Genomic DNA, 20,668 nt, shown 5'->3' with positions numbered 1-20,668 from the left:
ACCCAATTTCTTGCAGAGGCTTGAAACTTCCTCCAACAAAGATATGCAGTGTATCACAAGAAGCCATATACATCTAGTGTCTACTTTTCCTATGGCAGCCCTCGAACCCAAGTTCGTTTGAGAATGCACGCATCATTTTACCCTCACGTCAAAGACAATTAAGGATGCAAATGCTAAAGTACTTTTCAGCCTAGATTTGGATGTCATTGAACAAATCTTCAAGGTTCCTGCGAATCCAAAATGTGTAGATCTGACCAAGGACATATTTGTGCAACTATGGAATCAAAGCCAAATGGATTATCAAAGGCATACAAATGACAAATGGCTGGCCAATAAGAGACCCAATTTCTCTAGATGGCTAATGACAATACACAAATCTGACTTGTCTCTAGAGGTCAATGATTTGATAACTCTTCTCAGCAGGATCATTGGTTCAAAGAATCCAATAACTTTGAGGCCTGGATGTTTAAGTTCATCTATTAGATTCTTGAACACAAAGAACCCAGCTAGTGGGGAGAGATCATAAGCACAAAATTGCGCGAATATTGATTAATGTGAGGACATCATTCTCATTCCACATGATTCGTACTTGGTTTATATTGCTGCAGCTATGGGGTCATTTTCAATTGTCTCAACTAAACGAGATCGGTCTTTGATTCCCATATGGAACTTTTATGATCAGCTCACACTAACATAGAGCATTTTCCTACAATTTCCAGCTTTCACCTACCTGAGAGTGGATTATTTTGAAGAAGAACCATACACTTTGCCGAGATAATCTATTGATAGGATCATTCTCATGGAAATGGTCAAACAACTCATGGAAGTGCAAACATACCAAACTAGCCAGCACAGGCCAGGATTCCACATTACCACTGCCAAACCTCTCCAGATTGGTCGATATGCACTTACCTTGGTGTACAAGGAAAAAGCTATGGAGTCCTTTAGAACAATCTAGTCACTGTATCTCAGCAAGAAGAAAAATAGCTTCAATGAAATAATCTCATGACATGCTCTCGAAGGAAGACAGGGTGTGTTTATAAAGACTCATCAAACTCCAAGTGGACCTCCACACTCAATGTGGGATAAATCAATCTTTACCATTAATTTCTTCTAATTAGTAGCTTCTCGAACAAGTTGGAGAGCTTTATTAATTGACTTTATATTGTCATTTTATAAACAATGACTTAAATATTCTTTAACCCCCTTAAGTCATCATATCATAAAGTCTTTTAATATAATTAATATTATTAAACTAATTTGAGATGTCACCATTTCCACAAGCATCAGAGTTTGAGGGATTATCCTATTATGTGTCCATTATAGGCTAATTATTGTGGATAGATGGTCTCTTGAGGTAGAGGCTTGGTTAATGGCAATTCTTGTCCGCTCCAAAATTCAATATGCTCTAGTTTAGACTTCGTTTGGGCTCAGTTTCATATACTTACTATTTATAGTAAGTTTGAAGTTGATCGAAGGGACATTTCTATCCTGTAAGTTAGACATGCAAAGAAAGCATGTAGTAGTTGACTCTTGATTCAAGCAGTTTATCAAAATAATGAGTATTTTTGGAGTTATGACATTTCAGTTATTAATAAAGTGATACTTTATTAATTATTATGTAAAAATGCACATCATTAAATGTCATTTGACTTTATTATAAAAATGGATTATTTAATGATTATAAAGTTTATATGACGAATAAATGAAATAGAGACATAAGTCTTTATTGAGACATTCTTTATATTATTTTGTTGTGCACCAAATGGAGAGAAATATAATAAATTATTATATTTTAGACTTAGCAACAAAAACACATATATTCTTTATGCAAGGTGTAAGCTTCACGTTTCAAGCTTCAAGTTCAATTTGTATTTGGTGAGTTATAAAATGTCTTCGCGTGAGACAATTGATTCATACTTTTGTGCATCTATTTTATTTATTCAGGGGAAGAAGCGAAGGGTTTCTAATTTCACTCAGCCATTGAAGAGCATGAACTCTTCAGGGTTGCAGCCATTTGAGGTGGTGAAATATCTCTAGAATTTGGCATCCAAGGAACTTCATACAGACGTTCTATTTGTGCTGAATTTGGAAAAGAAATATCAAGAACTCAAGGGTTTGATGCATGTCTATTTGCAGATCAAAATATTAAAAGATCAGTCATTTGCAATGTGCGCATTAAAATTTGTGTGAGCTGCTACAGTAGTGTAAACCAAAGTAATGAGAATCAAAATTGGCAAGGCCGAATTGAACTGTGAATTGGCTACAAATCGACAAATTTAAAAAACCCTTGAAATTTAGTAACTTATTTCATAAACCCTTTGTCACTGATTCGATTCACTGATTCACAAAAAATCGTTTGGCTTGAATCGAATCGCCAACTCGCGTGAATCGTTGTGATTCTTGTTACTATGGTGTAAACAGTAAAGATTACAATATCTTTCTTATTATTTGAGTTTTCTCAAGGGTTCTTCAAGGGTTTTATGTCCACACCATATCAAATTAATTTCTGCTTAAATGCCATTGAAATTCCGAGCATATTGACAGTGGTTTCAAGGCCAAATAAATTCCAAGAAAATTCTGGAAGCATTGGAAATGGTCTATGAGGCTGGGCACTACCTCTTCGAGGGTAAACTCATTGAGCACAAGGGAATCTAATCAATTTCTCCAGGCAATCTCCATTGCCAAGATTTTCCTATCAATTATTACATTTCACTTAGTTTGGCACTAAATTGGCATTTGAACCAAATTATCAATCATTTGTAGTTGCATAGGCTTAGTTTAGTTGCTACTGTAGAAGAACTTCCTCCATCGGACTTGACCTGGTATTGAGCTACTAATGTAAGCCAAGAGTATTGGCATATCTTCATCATCATATTCATTTAATTTAGTTATAAGTTGCATGCCTCGTGTTGTTGCAATGCTCATAATGATAAGTATATAACTAGCATGCTAAGTGTTTGTGAAAATGACGGTTGCAAGTGTAAATGTTAGGGATCTCTAATAGAGATTCTAATTGCTCTTGATATTGTTACCTAATAGATAATATCATAATGTCTATTATATTGATTTCAGACTGAATATCAGATATTCTATTCAATGGATGAGATCAGACTGCATACAATTTAGTACTATCTAATATAATGATCAGACGAAGAGGATGTACTTGTTATAATAATCAAAAGTAATTAAACTGGAACAATTTGATCTCCCAATTTGATCTCCGATTGTGTTTGTGATGCAGTGCAAAGCGGGAGAATCCCCAATGGAGATGTCCTAACCCCCAGCAAATAACCACACGTTGGAAACAAAACAAAAACACAAGATCTGATACCAATTAACAACTTTTTATTCATAAAAACAATTGATTACAATCAATACGTCGCATCGTAAGGCCTTCGTGGTTATGACCAAATACAAGGCAATTACAATAGTTCTCCAAGATCCAACTCAAATCCTAGCTAGCCCAGATCTGTAATACAACAGCAATCTAGTAGAAACCTCCAAGATCTCAACTTGCGCTCGCAAGCCACCAAGCAACCTCCTTGTTTCTAAACCGCAGCCACTAGCTTTTCTCCAAATGCGCTATCTCAACTATTCCTCTACTGATGATATTGAATCCTCCAATGATCCACACTCATCCCATCATCATCCACATAATGATTTCTACATCACATGCTCCTTATATAGCCAGCTAAGCCACAAGTCAGCTAGTGAAGCATTTAATTACAATATAGGTCCACCTTGGAAGAGTAAACCAAAACTCTAACAAACATGAACAAAACTAAATACAAAGTTATATTTAGGTCCACACAAGACCCAATAACATGTCCCTAACTTAACAAGATCCCATTTCATCTACAAAACAGTGCAAGACGAAAACTCCACATATTTCACGTGAGACTATCCAAAAATCGATACCTAAGAAAAATAGTGATATCTCCTAGCTCCGATTGAGTTATAACTTGTGCTTTGAACTGAAGGTAGTAATTTAGGTCCTCTACAACCCCTTAAGAGTGCAAAGGCTGATTCCTCAAGGAGAACTGTGCATCCATCCCGAAAGTCATGCATAGAAACCCATCGCAAAACTGGCATAAAATCGATGCATTAGCAAAATGGTCATATCTCCCAAACCATGATGAATTAGGACTTGCACCTTGGACCATAGATAGTACTCAAGGCCCTCTTCAATTCCTGAAATTTTCAGCCTCTAACTCATTGCACAAAATTAGTTACATCACCTGCAACAGGCACACAAAAGCCAGAAAATACAACTCCAGCAACAAGGTAAAACGGCTCTAACTTTAACATGATAACTAATCCAAGCTCGATGCTCCTGCATCAGATTGATATTCAGTTCATCGGCAAAATTGATATAAGTAGGAGAATGAAAGAGTACATGCCCCCGTAGAGCCATGATTCTACATGGCCAATAGCCACGTAGGGTTATGTCCCTACGTGGGTATGTAGTTAAGAAAATCTGAAGCATACTTAATCGATCATTAAGAATCGATCAACATTTAAATATAACATTGCACTTTATCTATAGGTGTGTGTGTGAGTATATAAACATATATCTTAACTTGATATAACAATTACTAATGACTTCTCTAATATATAAATAATCATGTATATACATATATGTGTGTGTGTGTAGAGACAGTCGTATATAGAAATACTTCTCCTGAAGCTATATTCTTGAAAGCAGGTGCGCATTTTACATGTAAAATATCTTATATATGCATTTGGAAAGATCAAAAGAAGTTGCATTTGCACCTCGTTTCTTGCTAAGACATTGTAGTGTTAATTCGCTAGCAATTGAACATCATTTAAAACCATTTGAGCGACCAAAAGTGAATCTGAAAACAAATAAGAGCAAACTTGAGGTTTCAAAGTGTTTGACAATAGTCCTTGAGACTTGAATCAGTAAGGGCACTTTAACAAGGGATATTAAATAACTTCAATAATTAAACCTTTGATAATTTCCAATACCAACTCATGGAAATAATCCATCCACTTTTCAAATATAGATATGATGCCAACTGATCACCACGGTGACTTACTATAAATAGAAAGCATGAACAAAACATCTAAGTGACCTACTAAAAATAGTGTAAATCAAAGTGTCTGTTCTAACTGATCTCCAAAAGGCACACAACAAATAAAATAGGACACTGAGTTGAATAATACTGAAATATGCACCAAAAATTTGGGACATTCCATAGAGCAGAGTTTGTTTCCTAAATGCAACAAAGAAAAAGGAGAATAAGACAAAATAGGTATGAGACAATACAAGATTGCCATAAGCAGTGATTCAATAAAGATATTTTTAATAAAACAATTGCTATTAATAAGGCACGATTTGAATTGGTCTTCATTATTGTATTCTTATGTGCATGATTGTTGAAAATTAGTAAATCATACTATTGTCATTAATAAAGTTCAAAATTGATAAAATGCATAGTTTGCAAACTCTCCAAGTACTCCCCGAGTTGCTCAGTACTCTCTATCTTTTCATTGGGGGAGTAATCACAAGTTTAACTCTCACGTTTTTATAGACACAAAAAACCACAAGTAAATATGTCAATGCAGGTAAAACACTAGTTAAAATGTGTTTTCCACATGTTTTTTCTATAACACAATGCATTTTCTCTTTCGAGATTTCAATTTTTAATTTAATAGATTTTGTGACCCCAGAGAAAATATTCCTCACCTTGAGATAATATCTATATTATTGAATAGATCCCCATTTCGAAGTTCTGCAATGACCTGCAAACAACTAAAAAACACAAATATAGGATAAAATCAACTACAAATAATAATATAGATTAGTGAATTCACCGAAATTATAAATTATTACAGAAACCCCTGTATATTGATATGCAAGTAAATTAAAGCCAAAGTTTATTTAATAGTGAAAATAATAAAAACCTGTATCGCGTAAATGTTGTGAGAACAGACTGGAATTCGTCAAGGCCTGAATGATAACCTTCTCTGGCACTACTACTTCCATCTCTTTCTTTTCGAAAATCACTATCCAATTCTTCTTGCAAGGGGCAAGTAACATGTCGTCTTTTTTGCAAGTAGCATTGTTGTAAATCATCAAACTGTTGGGAAAAGATATAAGATGGTTTAAAAGGGTGTTCAAGTGTCCCTTTTAAGTATTATATGATTGACAATTGAACTGAACCATTTTATTTTATACTAATTTTATGCCACCTTTGACACACATTTCGTTAAGCATATTATTATCGAGAACCATCTCAATGGTAATGACAAAGCATGACCTACGCATGATAAAAAAACCCAAATACAGCTTAAAACTGCTGCTTTCATTGCAATGAAATGGCCCAATATGTAACCTACCTGCGCAAATACTCGTCTCTTCCTTGAAATTGTCACTCCTGATGGAATGGGCAAAACCTGAGAATCAGATCCACAAAAAGATTTTCTCTTTGGCATATCCTGAGATCTGGATTGCACCTTAACTTCAGAACTTTTCAGTTTCAAATTCCCTGGCATAAGACTACCATGCCCACCATGAAAGAAAGCTGCAGAGCTATTATTGGCAATATCAGGTGCAGATTGACCTATTGAAGTGGTTGTTGAGTCATCTAAAAACATACGCAGTTTCATGTTGTATTGTTCTCTGGCTCTAGAGAGCTCCAATTTTCGTTTCTCCACGGTGGAAATATCCTCTTTAATATACTGCAAATCTGCTTGTATCTATAACAAAAACATGTACATTATAAATTGTTTTGTATGTGCAATAAAAATTAAACATTTTTTCATATTCAATACATTCAGCCACCAAGCCCCTCTTAATAAGTGACTTCTCATAGATACAAAAAATAGAATCCATTTTTAAAAAATCAACATACAAAGAGAGATATAAAAGATACAATTACAACATATGTCAAAAATACAAGCTATGTGCTAGAAGCTCCTAGCAATCAATGCATGGCCAAGTTTATGAGAAAGTACGAAAAAGGTAGTTGCAACAGAGAAGCAATTTTAAAGCATTGTGATTTCTATGTTACGTAGTTTTCAAAGTATCTTTTGTGCATTTAACTGTGTTATTTTTTTATTAATAAGGCACTCTGATGACTCCCAATAGCACAGATAGATTGTTTTTCAACCCAGTAGAACTGACAACTGCAAGGAACAGACAAGAAATTGCACAGGAAGGTTACATATCTCAGAGAACACCCAGCAGAACATATAATTTCTTTTCACAACCCAATATGAATGGCAGTTGCAAGTAAAAAGACAATTACTTTAGCAGGTGAATTACATCAAAATGAAAAGGAGTCTTTTATACACCAATCAAATAATTTTACACATACACTGACAGTTTCTATGAGAACAGAGAATAATCGGTAAAATTTCGAAGGTCGATACAAATTATATCTAATAACAATTATTATTTTTTTCTGCAGCCTAGCTCGTTTTCTAAATGATGACAGCAGAAAAACATATAATTGGGTTTGGCCATTTGAATATGTTTCTATTACTAAGTATTGTGTTCATAGTACATGCCAACAGATTACAAACTATAATTGTTGTTTAAATCTTTACCATGGCACCGTGTTGGAATTTGTCATTGATGTCAAAAGATAAAGAAGCGGGAACTTCCAAGGTCTACACACCATCCAGCATCAACCAAAAATAATGTTCATTTTCTAGCTTGGTAGATTTTATTCTAAGGTTGTTGTTAGTATTTAATAGGTATCATATATTTGTTAAAATATTCGGGCACATTTGTAGTGAACTCCAAATACTACCATTTATGCAAACGAATTCAAATTGTAAAATTTCCATCTAGGCGTTAGAATTTGTGGGATACACCTATAACTTCAAGAAAGATCCAAAATGGGTAAAGCATCTTGACTTTATACAACTTGGGCACAAAGAAAGGGAAATCTTGCAATTTCTATCTTGGGATATAACCGAAAAGTAAGAAAACAAAAATCAAGCCACCTAACCCCAAAATATTGGAAGAGAAGTTACAAAAGAATCAATTTAAGATATTTCAGGAGGGAAAAATGTGAAAATTTTAAAAACGCTTCCTCCACTTAAAATGTGTGCCTTCATCTTGCATCATAGACATCCCCTTTAGGTCTCGCTCCTCCAGTCCCCTAAGGCCTTAGAGCATACCCTTTTCCCACTCAAGCCCCACCCCCTTCCAACACCTTAGACCTTGGGTCACTAATCTCCTACACCTTTCCCCTTTACGACATTCTAGGCAGCCTTCCATTGTTATCACCCGTCCCTCCCATCACCATCTTTTCACGACCAGCAACATCAGTGAGGTATTTAGGTGCCTAAGTAGCAACAAAGCAGTGGATAAGGAAGGGTTCCAAGTGGAGCTTTTCAAGTATAGCATCAAGGTTCTCAATTCTTTCCTTCCAAAGTTGTTTAATAGAGTGGTTTGCACTGGGTTCCCCTCCTTTGGTCTTGACTTTATCTATCTGATTATCAAGCTTGGGCCTATTTTCAACCCCAACAACTACAAAACCATCATGATTGGACACACATAATCTAAACTCTACACTACAGTCTTACACGCTATGCTTTACCGGGAGTTAGATCAAAGATAGATTCAGGCTAGAGGGCAGGTTAGGTTCCAACCAAATTTTCAGACTTCGAACCTCATTATGACTCTCAGGGTGATTATCGAGGAAGCGTGAGATCACTCCTCAATGGTTTATTGCTGGTTTGTTGATTTCCGCAAGGTATTTAATTATGTCCCTAGAACAGCATTGTTCCAAAGGCTTCGAGATATTGGGATTTCACAGTTGTGCTCAAGTCTGCCTAACACGATATGTTATATCATCTGAGACAACAAAGATGAATTTATTCACAAGTATGAAGGTGTGCAAAGCATGGGAATGTTCATGATGTGAGCACATGGATTTGGTATCAGACCTGTAGGTTATCTGGTTAGTATTCTTAACATCCCTCTTTTAGTTAGGTAATATGCTTACCCTTTCTCCTTATTTTAATCACCGCCTTTATTATATACCCTTGTACTCCTCTTATTCACCGATCATCTTATACTCCATTTTCCTTTTATATTACTTAGAGTGGTGGTGTTTATATATCTGTCCTGTACATAATAATGATACAACATATGTGTTTCTCTTATTTTCTTCCTACCAAAATTCATGAACTTCTACATGACTCCATTCACAAGGCCCGATCTACAGTTGTAATAATGATACAATATTATATATATTTCCTGAGAGAAAAGATATATATATACATATCTTTGTCTTCCTACTACAATCTTAGTACATATATGATTTGCATTGTCGAATATTAATCAGGAATTTCAATCTGAAATATATTTTTGTCTTTGGTGATTTGGGATGACAAAACTAGTGAGGGTGAGAACTACAAATGAACAATCTCTTTGCTAATATATGAAAGACAAAGCGAATGCAAATCGGGAAAAACTTTTAGCCAGAGGTATCTAACAGTGATGTGTCGTGGTAATCCAAGCCCAATTAGAATCTTCTCATTTTGGCTAACTGCACTTTGGTATTTTGAAACAATGAAGACTCGATGAGCATTATTAAGCTAGTGTTCTTATGATGTTACAATTTGTTGACTACAAGATCAAAGACGATTACCCCCAATTGAATTTCCAAATCAAATGCAAGTGGTCACAAATGCACTAAAATTGATGTTTGATATGGTTCTTGCATAGTTCGAGCCTTCAAGTTCACCAAAATTTGATCTCTTTGTTCCTTCATTGTGGGTTGCTTGCCAGATAACCTACAAGTCTAATAGTACAAACCGTACTTCCTCTTTAATGGTAATATATCTCTAATATTGGCATTATATTATGTATATATATATATATATATATATATATATATATATATATATATATATATATATATCTTCTATAGGAGCCGGTGACTTCTCATAAAACAATAGTTTGATGCTTGACTAAACTAACACATAGTTAGTTAGGTATTATTAATTTTGTTTTCCAGATCGCCAACTTAGGAAGAGTTTAGTTAGTGCTGATTTAGGAATGGTTATGTCCCTTTGAGGGACATACCCTTTAGGAAGGATATATAGGTAGCTTTTAGATGCAGATTAAAGGACATACAACAATAACAAAGTCTACTCCTCTAAGCATTTATATCCTGCGATTTATGTCCGAGATACTCCCTCACAATAAAAGGTTGAATATTCATTATTGGATCTGCATCAAAATAAGCACTAACTTCATCAATATTCAGAATTTTTAGAAGACCATTCTCAGCATATAAGACTGGATTAAAAGTCTGATTCAGAGATAAGGAATTAGTAGAATCTTTACATGGTATCAGAGCCAAGTTATCAAACCTAGGGCTCTGCAAAATTCAGTTATCAAACTTCATATATATTTAGTAACTTTCTCCTATCTTCAATGGCATACACAATCAGAAACGAGGACAGGTTTGATGGGAAAGAACACTTTGAAGCCTAGAAATTCAGAATCATGATGATTCTTGAAGAGAACGATGTAAAACAATTCATTGATGGAGCATCCAAACAACCCCAATTGAACCTCACAAATCTATCTGGAGCAGAGGAAATAGAAAAGCTATTCAAATCATCTTGGCTGGAGTAAAAAATGATATCGTACCTATTCTTACAAAACATCAAACTACCTTTGATATGATGAATGCATTACGAAATGCATATGAAGTAAACAATGCGACTAGGGTTCCTGCACTAAAAAGGCAACTGAATCATATTCAGATAAAGAAAGGAGAATCGATAAATTCTTATTTCCTAAGAGTTGCCAGCATTAGAGATGAACTATCAAGTATAGGAACCACCATTAGTGACACAGAACTAACGCTTATGGCTATAGATGGATTGCCAGATTCATGGGAGACATTTGCACAAGGAATAAGTCACAGAGATAATCTTCTGTACTTTAACAGACTCAAGAACAATTTTCTTCAAGAGGAATCCAGAAAACTAAAGAAAGGAGGGAAACTAAAAGCAGAAGATGAAGAACTTCACATTCTTAATACAAAATCCTATAAGGGCAAGAAGAAGCATTTTAAGAAAAAAAAAAGGAAATCAAAAGAATGGAAAATCCAAGAAAGACCTATCTAAAATAAAGTGTTTCAAATGTGAAAAATTTGGACACTATAGATCTAATTGTCCTGAAAATTCCAAACAACAAGCATATTGTACAAATGTCATTAGAGAAGAAGATACTTATGATCCTAAGCACCGTGTTTTGTATTCCTCTCTATCAAATGAAATTTCAAATAAAGCATGGGTAATTGATAATGGATCTTCTAAACATATAACAAGATACAAAGAAACTCTAGATTCTTTATCAAAGAAGGTTAATGGTGAAGTTAACATTGGTGATAACTCAAAACACTCTGTTGAAGGAATTGGAAATTGTACTTTGAAACTAAAATCAGGAAATACTCTTCTTCTTAAAGGTGTACTCTATGTACCAGGGATTAAAAGAAACCTAATCTCAATTACAACACTTGAAGATGATGGGCACAATGTTGCATTCGTAGATTGCAAAGTATTAACTTGGGCTAAGAACTCTTCTATCAAGAAAGCAAAGTTAATTGGTCAAAGAAAAGGATATTTGTATGAATTAAATACAGAACCTAGTCATTCTATTCAAGCCCTAGTTCACGAAGCTACAGATACAAATGAAATATGGCACAGAAGATTAGGGCATCTAAACTTCAAAACTTTATCAACTATGGAGAAGATGGTTACTGGCTTACCTAAACTAAATAAAGACCACCCAAGTACTTGCAAAGGGTGTGCTATGAGTAAGAACACCAGAAGTCCCTTTCATGATAGTACTAGGAAAACAAATAATGTACTAGAATTAATTCATTCAGATTTATGTGGACCTATGTCTGTTCTTTCTCTTGGAGGATTCTGGTATTATATCTTGTTCATAGATGACTTCTTTAGGAAAACATGGATTTACATTTTAAAATACAAAGAATCAGAAGAAATCCTACAAAGATTTAAAAAATTCAAAGCATTAACTGAAAAATTTTCAGGACATAAAATTAAAACTCTTAAAACTGATAACGGAGGAGAATATACCTTAGACTTGTTTAAAAAGTTTTGTAAAGAATGAGAGATTAAGAGGGAGTACACTACTCCTTATAATCCAGAACAAAACAAGGTAGCGGAAAGAAAGAATAGGACAATTATAGGAGCTGCTAGAGCTATGATTTTTGACCAAAATCTAGAATATTATCTTTGCGCTAAAGCCTCTTGTACTACTGTATATATTCAAAACAGAAGCCCCCACTACTATCTTAAAGATAAAACCCCTAAAGAAGTATTTACTAAAGTAAAACCCAATATACGTCATCTTAGAATTTTTGGATGTCCTGTATATATCCATGTTCCAAAAGAAAAGAGAACCAAGTTAGAACCCTTTGGGAGGAAAGGTATTTTTGTAGGGTATAGTGAAACTTCTAAGGCATATAGGATTTTCATACCCAGACAGAAAAATATTGAACTTAGCAGAGATGTAATCTTTGAAGAAGATCTTATGGCTTTTTTGAATGCAAGATCTTCTTCAAAGATTACATCTCTGCTAAGTTCAGAGAAAGCAAAAGACCTAAAAGACTTTGTTGCACCTTCTGGAACAGTCAGAAGCAGCTCAAGACTTTGCTGCACCTTCTGGAACAGTCAGAGAAAGCAAAAGACCTAAAAGATTCTCTGGTTATACAGCAAACATGAGTGATTTATCCAAAACAGAGCCAACCAATCCTTCTGATGCTATTAAACATACAACCTGGAAAGAAGCTATGACAGAAGAATACCAATCTATTATGAATGATGTTTGGGAAATTGTTCCAAGACCTAAAGGAAAATCTGTTGTTTCTTCCAAATGGATATTTAAAATAAAACATGTTGGTGGTAGTATTGAGAAGTATAAAGCCAGATTTGTAGCCAAAGGTTTTTCTCAAAAAGAAGGGATTGATTATGAAGAAACCTTTGCTCCTGTTGCCAGATATACCTCTGTAAGAGCAGTCTTAGCAATTGCCGCATCAAAGGGATGGAAGGTGCATCAGATGGATGTAAAAACAGCATTCCTAAATGGAAAGATTTCAAAAGAAGTATATCTGGACCAACCGGAAGGATTTGAAACTCATGATCCTAACGCATTTGTTTGCAGGCTCAAGAAAGCTCTCTATGGGCTTAAACAAGCTCCCAAGGCTTGGTATGAAAGAATTGATAAGTATCTCACTAGCTTAGGATTCTCCAAGAATGAAGCTGATCCAAATTTATATTATAAAAGAGATAAAGATGATATGGTAATTCTGATACTGTATATCGATGATTTACTAATAACAGGTGATGATCATCTCATAGATCAGTGCAAGAAAGATCTAACTAGAGAATTCAAAATGAAAGATTTGGGACTCCATTACTTCCTAGGACTAGAAGTATGACAGAATTCTAACAGTATCATACTTAATCAAGGAAAGTATACATCAGACATTTTGAAGAGATTTGGAATGTGGAATTGCAAACCTATGTCTTCTCCAATGGAAACTAATTTACATAAACTTAAGGAAGCAGCAGCAAAATCACCTTCAATAGATTCTACTCTCTATAGACAGATGATTGGGTCCCTTATGTACTTAGTAAATACAAGGCCAAATATTTGCTATGCAGTTAATGCCTTAAGTCAGTTTATGTGTGAACCGAAAGAGATTCACCTAGTTGCGGTTAAACACATTATGAGATATCTACAAGGCACTCTTAATTTTGGACTCAAATATGAAAAAGTTGCTTTAGACTTGCTTGGATTCACTGACTCAGATTGGGGTGGAAGTGTTAAAGAGAGAAAAAGTACTTCAAGATGTCGTTTCAGTTTAGGATCAACTATGATATCTTGGATATGCAAAAAGCAGTCTTCAGTAGCTCTGAGCTCCACAGAAGCCGAATACATTGCAACAGCGATGGCCTCTTGAGAAGCAGCCTGGCTGAGGAAGTTACTTGTAGGATTATTTGGGCAAGCCATGAATCCTATGATTATTCATTGTGATAATCAGAGTTCCATCAAGCTCTCAATGAATCCAGTTTTCGATGACAGGTCCAAGCATATTGAAATTCCTTACCATTATGTAAGAGATATGGTAGACAGAAATTCTGTAAAATTGGAATACATTTGCACTGTAGATCAAATAGCAGACATACTCACCAAACCTCTATCTAGAGTGAAGATAGAACATTTCAGGAGGAGACTTGGTATGGTTGAGTTGTAATCCATTTGTACCCTTTTGATTATTAATAAAATAATTTTATTTTGTCAGGCTATTGATTGTTAGGGGCTCCACCATGTGTAATCATTATTTAAAGAGATGACGATCTTTGAAATAATGAACACTTCTATAAAAGACATTATGAGAGATGACGGTCTCTTAGATAATGTACTAAATAGTAGATTTTACTGTAAGATCTAGATGAGTTTAGATCATATTGTGATGTTGACATTGCTATGTGCATGGGTCACAAATTAGATAAAGGAAGAATCTTAGTATTCTCCGGGTTTATCCTATATTCTGGTAGATTTTAAAACTCAGGATCTTGTTGTGATATGGAAATACTAGTTTCTATGAAATCACAACTTGGATAAATGAAGAGATTACTCTTCAGATTTATCCTATATGATATTACTAGTAGCAATGATTTGTCATATCACAAGTTTAGTAATATGACTTTGTATCATGTGTTCTGTGATACCACATACCAAGAAGAGACAGACAGATATAGAGCATTAATTCTTGCTTATTCATCTATACTGATGTTGCTAGATATAATGTCTCTTTGTAGGATTATCGGGTTAAGAGGGAGTGTTAAGAATACTAACCAGATAACCTACAGGTCTGATAGTAAAGACCGCACTTCCTCTTTAATGGTAGCATATCTCTAAAATTGGCATTATATAATATATATATATATATCTCTTCTCTAGGAGCCGGCGACTTCTCATAAAACAACAGTTTGATGCTTGACTAAACTAAAACATAGTTAGTTAGGCATTATTAATTTTGTTTTGTAGATCGCCGACTTAGGAAGATTTTAGTTAGTGCTGATTTAGGAAGGGTTATGTCCCTTTGAGGGACATACCCTTTAGGAAGGATATATAGGTAGGTTTTAGATGCAGATTAAAGGACACACAGCAATAACAAAGTCTGCTCCTCTAAGCATGTATATCCTGCGATTTATATCTGAGATACTCCCTCACAATAAAAGGTTGAATATTCATTATTGGATCTGCATCAAAATAAGCACTAACTTCATCAATATTCAGAATTCTTAGAAGACCATTCTCAGCATATAAGACTGGATTAGAAGTCTGATTCAGAGATAAGGAATTAGCAAAATCTTTACAAGGGACTCTTGGTTTTTAATAAGAGATCAAGGATTAGATAATAATATATTTGAAGACTAAGGAGAAATAAGTATATAGATAAAGTTAAGAGTGAGAAGAACAAATAATAAGTATACAAATTCAATCCAAAATCCAAGAAGTGAGATAAGGTTAGATCCTATTAGGGATCTTAAAAGTGGTATTATGAATTGAGATAATATAGAAGTCCCAGATGATATTAATAATACAAGGAAGTTATCAACTTCATGAACCATGACCAAGTTGTTGGAATAATATGCTTAATGCTTAAGATCGTTCAATCAAAGAGTGGTACAAAGGCTTTCACCTCAATTATCTCTCAAAGAGAAGAATGTATTACAAGTCATTAGTTTTCGTGGACACCTTAGACTGCACTAATAAGTAACAATATGTGAAAACATAGATTAAAGATATACTTAGAAGATTGAATATATATATATATATATATATATATATATATATATATATATATATATATATATATATATATATATATATATATATATATATATATTCAAAGTATATTAGATCTTTATCTATATTGGAATGATCTTATATCATTATGTAGAAGTACCCTAGGGAATTATGTTAGTCCCTCTCTTATTATTTTCTTTCAATATGTACTATAAGATATATTTGTCTTGATCTTTTTTGAGAATGTTCTTGCAGGAAAAAGGAGATTGAGGTTCAGAGGGAGGCTAACATTTGAGGCAACCTTAAAAGAGAGGGAGCATACAAAGGATATGATTCAGTCAACCTTTGGTGAACTTGATCATATTTATTCAAAGGGAGTAAACCACGTTATGATGGTTCACTAATGATATGAATTTGGAATACATAGATTACAAGATGTGCGTAATTTAGGTTTAATCAAAAGATCAGACAAATACTTTTGCATGAACAAAGCAAATTTGAGTTGTTGTGAGACGTTCATGAAGCTTTTAAGAATTCATTTGAACCATCTACGAGTCTCTCTTTGATGAATAAAACTCGATGTATGAGTTGTATGTACATTCATGTGGCACAATCATACTCAATCAAGATATTGGCATATCATGGGTAAGTTTAAGAAAATGGAAGGACATGTTTGCTTCTACTGTTAAGTTTAATGAATGTTTGGACCTTCAATGGATGAAAAGAGCAAGTTAGAACTTAGAAAGAAGTTGTCATATTTGATGTGATGCAAAAGTGTTCAACGATATAAGAGTGGGAATTTTACAATGTGTGGGGAATAATAATCAATGTTTCATTCCCACTTGAACAATCTTTAGAAAGGAGATGTTCCATGACCCTCATGGGCAAATAAGTACTCGTTTCTTTTACATTTATCTATTCATTTATTTATAATCCTCCACATACTATAAGAGTTATTAACCTTGATCTTTTATTTTATGTCTAAGGATGTTCTTGCAAGAAAAGAAGGTTTGTACTTTACACATGCTACCAAATATTGTGTAGACTCAATCTTATGATAGTAGCTCCAAAGATGTTGATGATCAAGATGGATAAAGTGAGGCTCTTGAAGCAAATACCTTTGATGATTGAGATTATGAGATCCATCTACATTAAAAGGGAGTATGACACTTCTTCTAAGGGAACGCATGAGCTTAGAAGATTGATACTCAGAGGGAGTCTAGAAATACAAGTGTGACTACATGATTTTCATGGGCCTACTCCTATGTATATCATGAGGATGTAATGACTTATCACCAAGAAGTTGGAAGATTGATATCAGATTTAGAAGGAGTTCAAAAGGCATTCTTGGGTGAAGAGAGCTTCTAATGGAGTAACTAGAGGACTTGACTTCCCAGGATCATTGTTCAAAGGGAGAATTTTGAGGTGCAATCCTTTGTCAATGATATCTTCTCTATGAGGAGAAGTTCTAAGTAAAATTCCTTATAATGCATTCTTCTCTTTGAGAGAGAATTGAGGTGAAAGCCTTTGTACCACCCTCTAACCAAAAGAAAATGGAGAAGGTAACCATTGTAAGGTGATGATCTTATAAATGGTGGACCTGTTATCATGATAGACTTCATTAAGTTGTTGTACCAAAGTGTTGGAAATCATGATAACCAACAGACAAAAGGTAACCATTGTAAGGTAATGATCTTATAAACGATAGACCTCTTATCATGACAAACTTCATTAAGTTGTCCCAGAGTGCTGGAAGTCATGATAACGAACGTGTCATGATCAGACTTCATTAAGATGTTGTCCCAGAGTGTCAGAGATCATGATACTTGTCATGATAGAAACCATGACATTGTGATTTCTTGTTATCTAATATACTATATTAAATTGTTGTCCTAGAGTGCCGAAAATTAGATAACTCATATCCTTCTAGGATATAACATATTCTTTTAGTAGGCATCATATATACGTATGATGAATATCATATGATTGATATTTCTTGTTGAATCATACTTTAGATTATATTGAAAGATAACATCTAAGTTAATGGATTTATGTTGACATCCTTAAATATGTTATTCCAGGAATATCATACTGAGATGATATCTGCTTATATACTCAAACGAGTAATGTGTTATCAATCCTCCTTAACTAAGAGGGAGTGTTAAGTTTGTAGTTGGAGTCAAATTGATTCGATCATGAGATACATTCTTGATGGTAAATCATCATTAGATAAATATATATATATATATATATATTTTACATATGGTTATTTATATAATTAATATATTAACTAATGATGATTAACTATAGAGACATGTCTCCCCTCATATTTAAGAGTCTTCCAATTTGCATTTGGAAGACATCAATTACAATGACCATGTTAATAAATTTGTAGAAATCAATCCATGTTACCTAACATGGGCTGCCTTTTCCCCCACGCTTTTTGGACTTTTCATTGATGAGCTGGAGGCTTACATGCAGACACACTCCCCTCCAAGGGACAACTACTCCTTACATCAAGTCTTGATCTATATTTTTCTATTTACAGATGGTGTGGTCTTCCTAGCCTCTTCCCCAAAGGGTTTACAGAGGCTTCTTGATGGTCTAGCTACTTTTTGAGACTTGCAACAATTAACAGTGAACCTGGAGAAGACCAAGGTGATTGCTTTCAATTGCCTCAAGACTTCTCACCTCCACTTCTTCTAGGAAATTGAGATTGAGATCTCATCATCCTATACGTATCTGGGGGTCATGTTCTCTGGGCCTTGTTTTAGTACGAGTCTTGCACTCCAACCCCACATCAACAAAGGGTATGTTTCTTTGGCCCATGTTGAAAGACAATGTTTTAGGTATCACTCTAGGGACATTGGATTAGAGCAACAGTGCTCTATGGGTTTGTGGTGTGGAGGCCCTCCTTGTTGGAGACTGATTAGGCCTTGATGGAGCAAGTTCAAACGCTCTTTCTTTGAGGCATTATTCATTGTTGGAAGACACTTCCAACTAGTATTTTCCAAGTCGAGTTTGGGGTTCATCCTTTCAAACTTAGTACTATCTTTGATCAGGTTTGGTTCCTACATCATCTACGGTGTTTCACAGATTCCTCAGAGGGTCACCATAGATATACCTACCTTGCCTACTGTTCCTCTGTGGATATTGCTCAGTTGAACCCCACGAGGAGGTCTTGTTCTTGGTTCGCTCAAGCTTTGGCTCTTCTAAGGTCTGTCAAAATTGGCATAGACCGCCTTCCTCCTTACCAATACTCTTCGGATGCCCAAGCCCATTTGTTGCCTCCGCATCAGGAGTTGAATACACACATTAGGATGGATAATTATAGACAACCCATATCAACTACTTTGGTCAAGCCCCCGAGGGGTTTGAGTCCAAGTATGTGTTCCTATGTCAAGCACTTTTTGGATATTCAGGATAGGATCATTGCTCACCCCTCCTATCTTTCCCACAAATGTTCCTATGCACTCTGCATCGCTCTTGGGTCCTTTAGGTTGGTTCCCACAATCATCACTTACCGAAAGAGGATAGAATCTGCCAACTATGTAATATGGGGGTGGCTGAGATAGACTAATTTCATTCTTTGCTGCCCCATATACTACGAGATAAGAGGGAGGTTAGACTAAGTCTCTCCCCTCATTTGGGTACACTGATCAAAGATGCCTTGCCTTCTATCTTCAAAAGGCTCTAAGACTTCGGGGCCACTCTTTTCAGCAACATTTCCACATGGGACCACACCACAATCAACTCATCACATCATTCTTTATGGTGATTTTCTCAGTGTAGGGAACCAAGCGACCTCTTGATCCTCCTTTTGGGACCCCCTAGGTTGTGCATCCTTGCACGCACTCCTTACAATAGCGGCCCTCCTCCGCACCCTCCCCCAGAGGTTCTCTTCCTGCCCTAAGGCCTATCCTTTGGTTTTGGACTTATTCCCGGTTATTGGGAGCAGCTAGTGGGGAGGTTCAGCTTCTCTTCTTAGTACCTTGTTTTTGTTCTTGTTCTTGCTCTTGCTCTTGTTCCTTTCTCCGGACGTTGTTTAGTGGTCATATTGTTGGCTTATCCCTGGCCAAGTTGTTGTAGTCCCTTGGACTCACTTGTTGGTCTTTCATTGGACATTAATAAATTTATCTTATCCTATCTCGCTCATGAATTCATGTTGGGAAAGTAAAATTCTATTTTAATTGCATTTACTTCTGCAAATATATCATTTTAACGAGAGTTTTTCATTTCATTCGAGCAGTTTTTGTAGAGTTGGTTAGGAGAAAGCTTGGAGAAATACTTTTGGAACTGTTGTAGCTGTACAGTCATATTTTTTCAGGTCTAGATCAGATTGAGAAATGGATTTGAATGAAATATCCCAACCAAGAATTTGCTTGGAATACTGAGTTTCGTCTGCAATCTTTAGTTTTTGACCCACATAAAGGTGATTGTGTTTTGAGTTTGCATGTACGCAGATTTTTTTCGTGTTTCGGTGTTTTACATTTTTTTTTGGATTTTTTTGCAATAATTGAAATCAAAAATGCTGAAGCTACTTTAACTGGAATCATTGAAACTGCTTTAGCTATCAAATTCAACCAACTCAAAAGTTACGCTCTTCAAATTTTCCATCAATGTCCAATTCAAGAAACAAGAAGTCGTACCAGGCATAGGGTTGATTTAATTATAATTGATCGAGTTAAATGACGACAGTCAGCCAACAAGAAAGCTGCTACAATCAGATGGAGTTGGTGTTGGATCCAATTATAAGCAGTCCACCTTAGTATGGTGCAATGAATGACTACAATTTCTCCAGGACTAAATAATAAAGTC

The 20,668-nt window shown here is 35.1% G+C and overlaps 1 protein-coding gene across 1 annotated transcript in view; it reads right to left on the bottom strand.

Annotated features, from left to right (window-relative positions):
• LOC149564571 (E3 ubiquitin-protein ligase COP1-like) overlaps positions 1–20,668 on the bottom strand; it is a 90,234-nt gene that overhangs the window by 19,773 nt on the left and 49,793 nt on the right. Inside the window, exons 4-6 of the mRNA XM_089818118.1 lie at positions 6,367–6,726; positions 5,932–6,107; positions 5,714–5,779 (exon numbers count right to left, since the gene is read on the bottom strand). Coding sequence (XP_089674244.1) covers positions 5,714–5,779; positions 5,932–6,107; positions 6,367–6,726 — 602 coding nt within the window. The remainder of the gene's footprint in view (positions 1–5,713; positions 5,780–5,931; positions 6,108–6,366; positions 6,727–20,668) is intronic.

This window comes from Cupressus sempervirens, chromosome 3 (genome assembly GCF_028749045.1).
Source record: "Cupressus sempervirens isolate cs-2001-9-10 chromosome 3, ASM2874904v1, whole genome shotgun sequence".
Taxonomy (NCBI): Eukaryota; Viridiplantae; Streptophyta; class Pinopsida; order Cupressales; family Cupressaceae; genus Cupressus; species Cupressus sempervirens.
The sequence above is the reverse complement of the archived record's forward strand: the minus strand, read 5'-3'. Positions and strand labels throughout refer to the sequence as shown.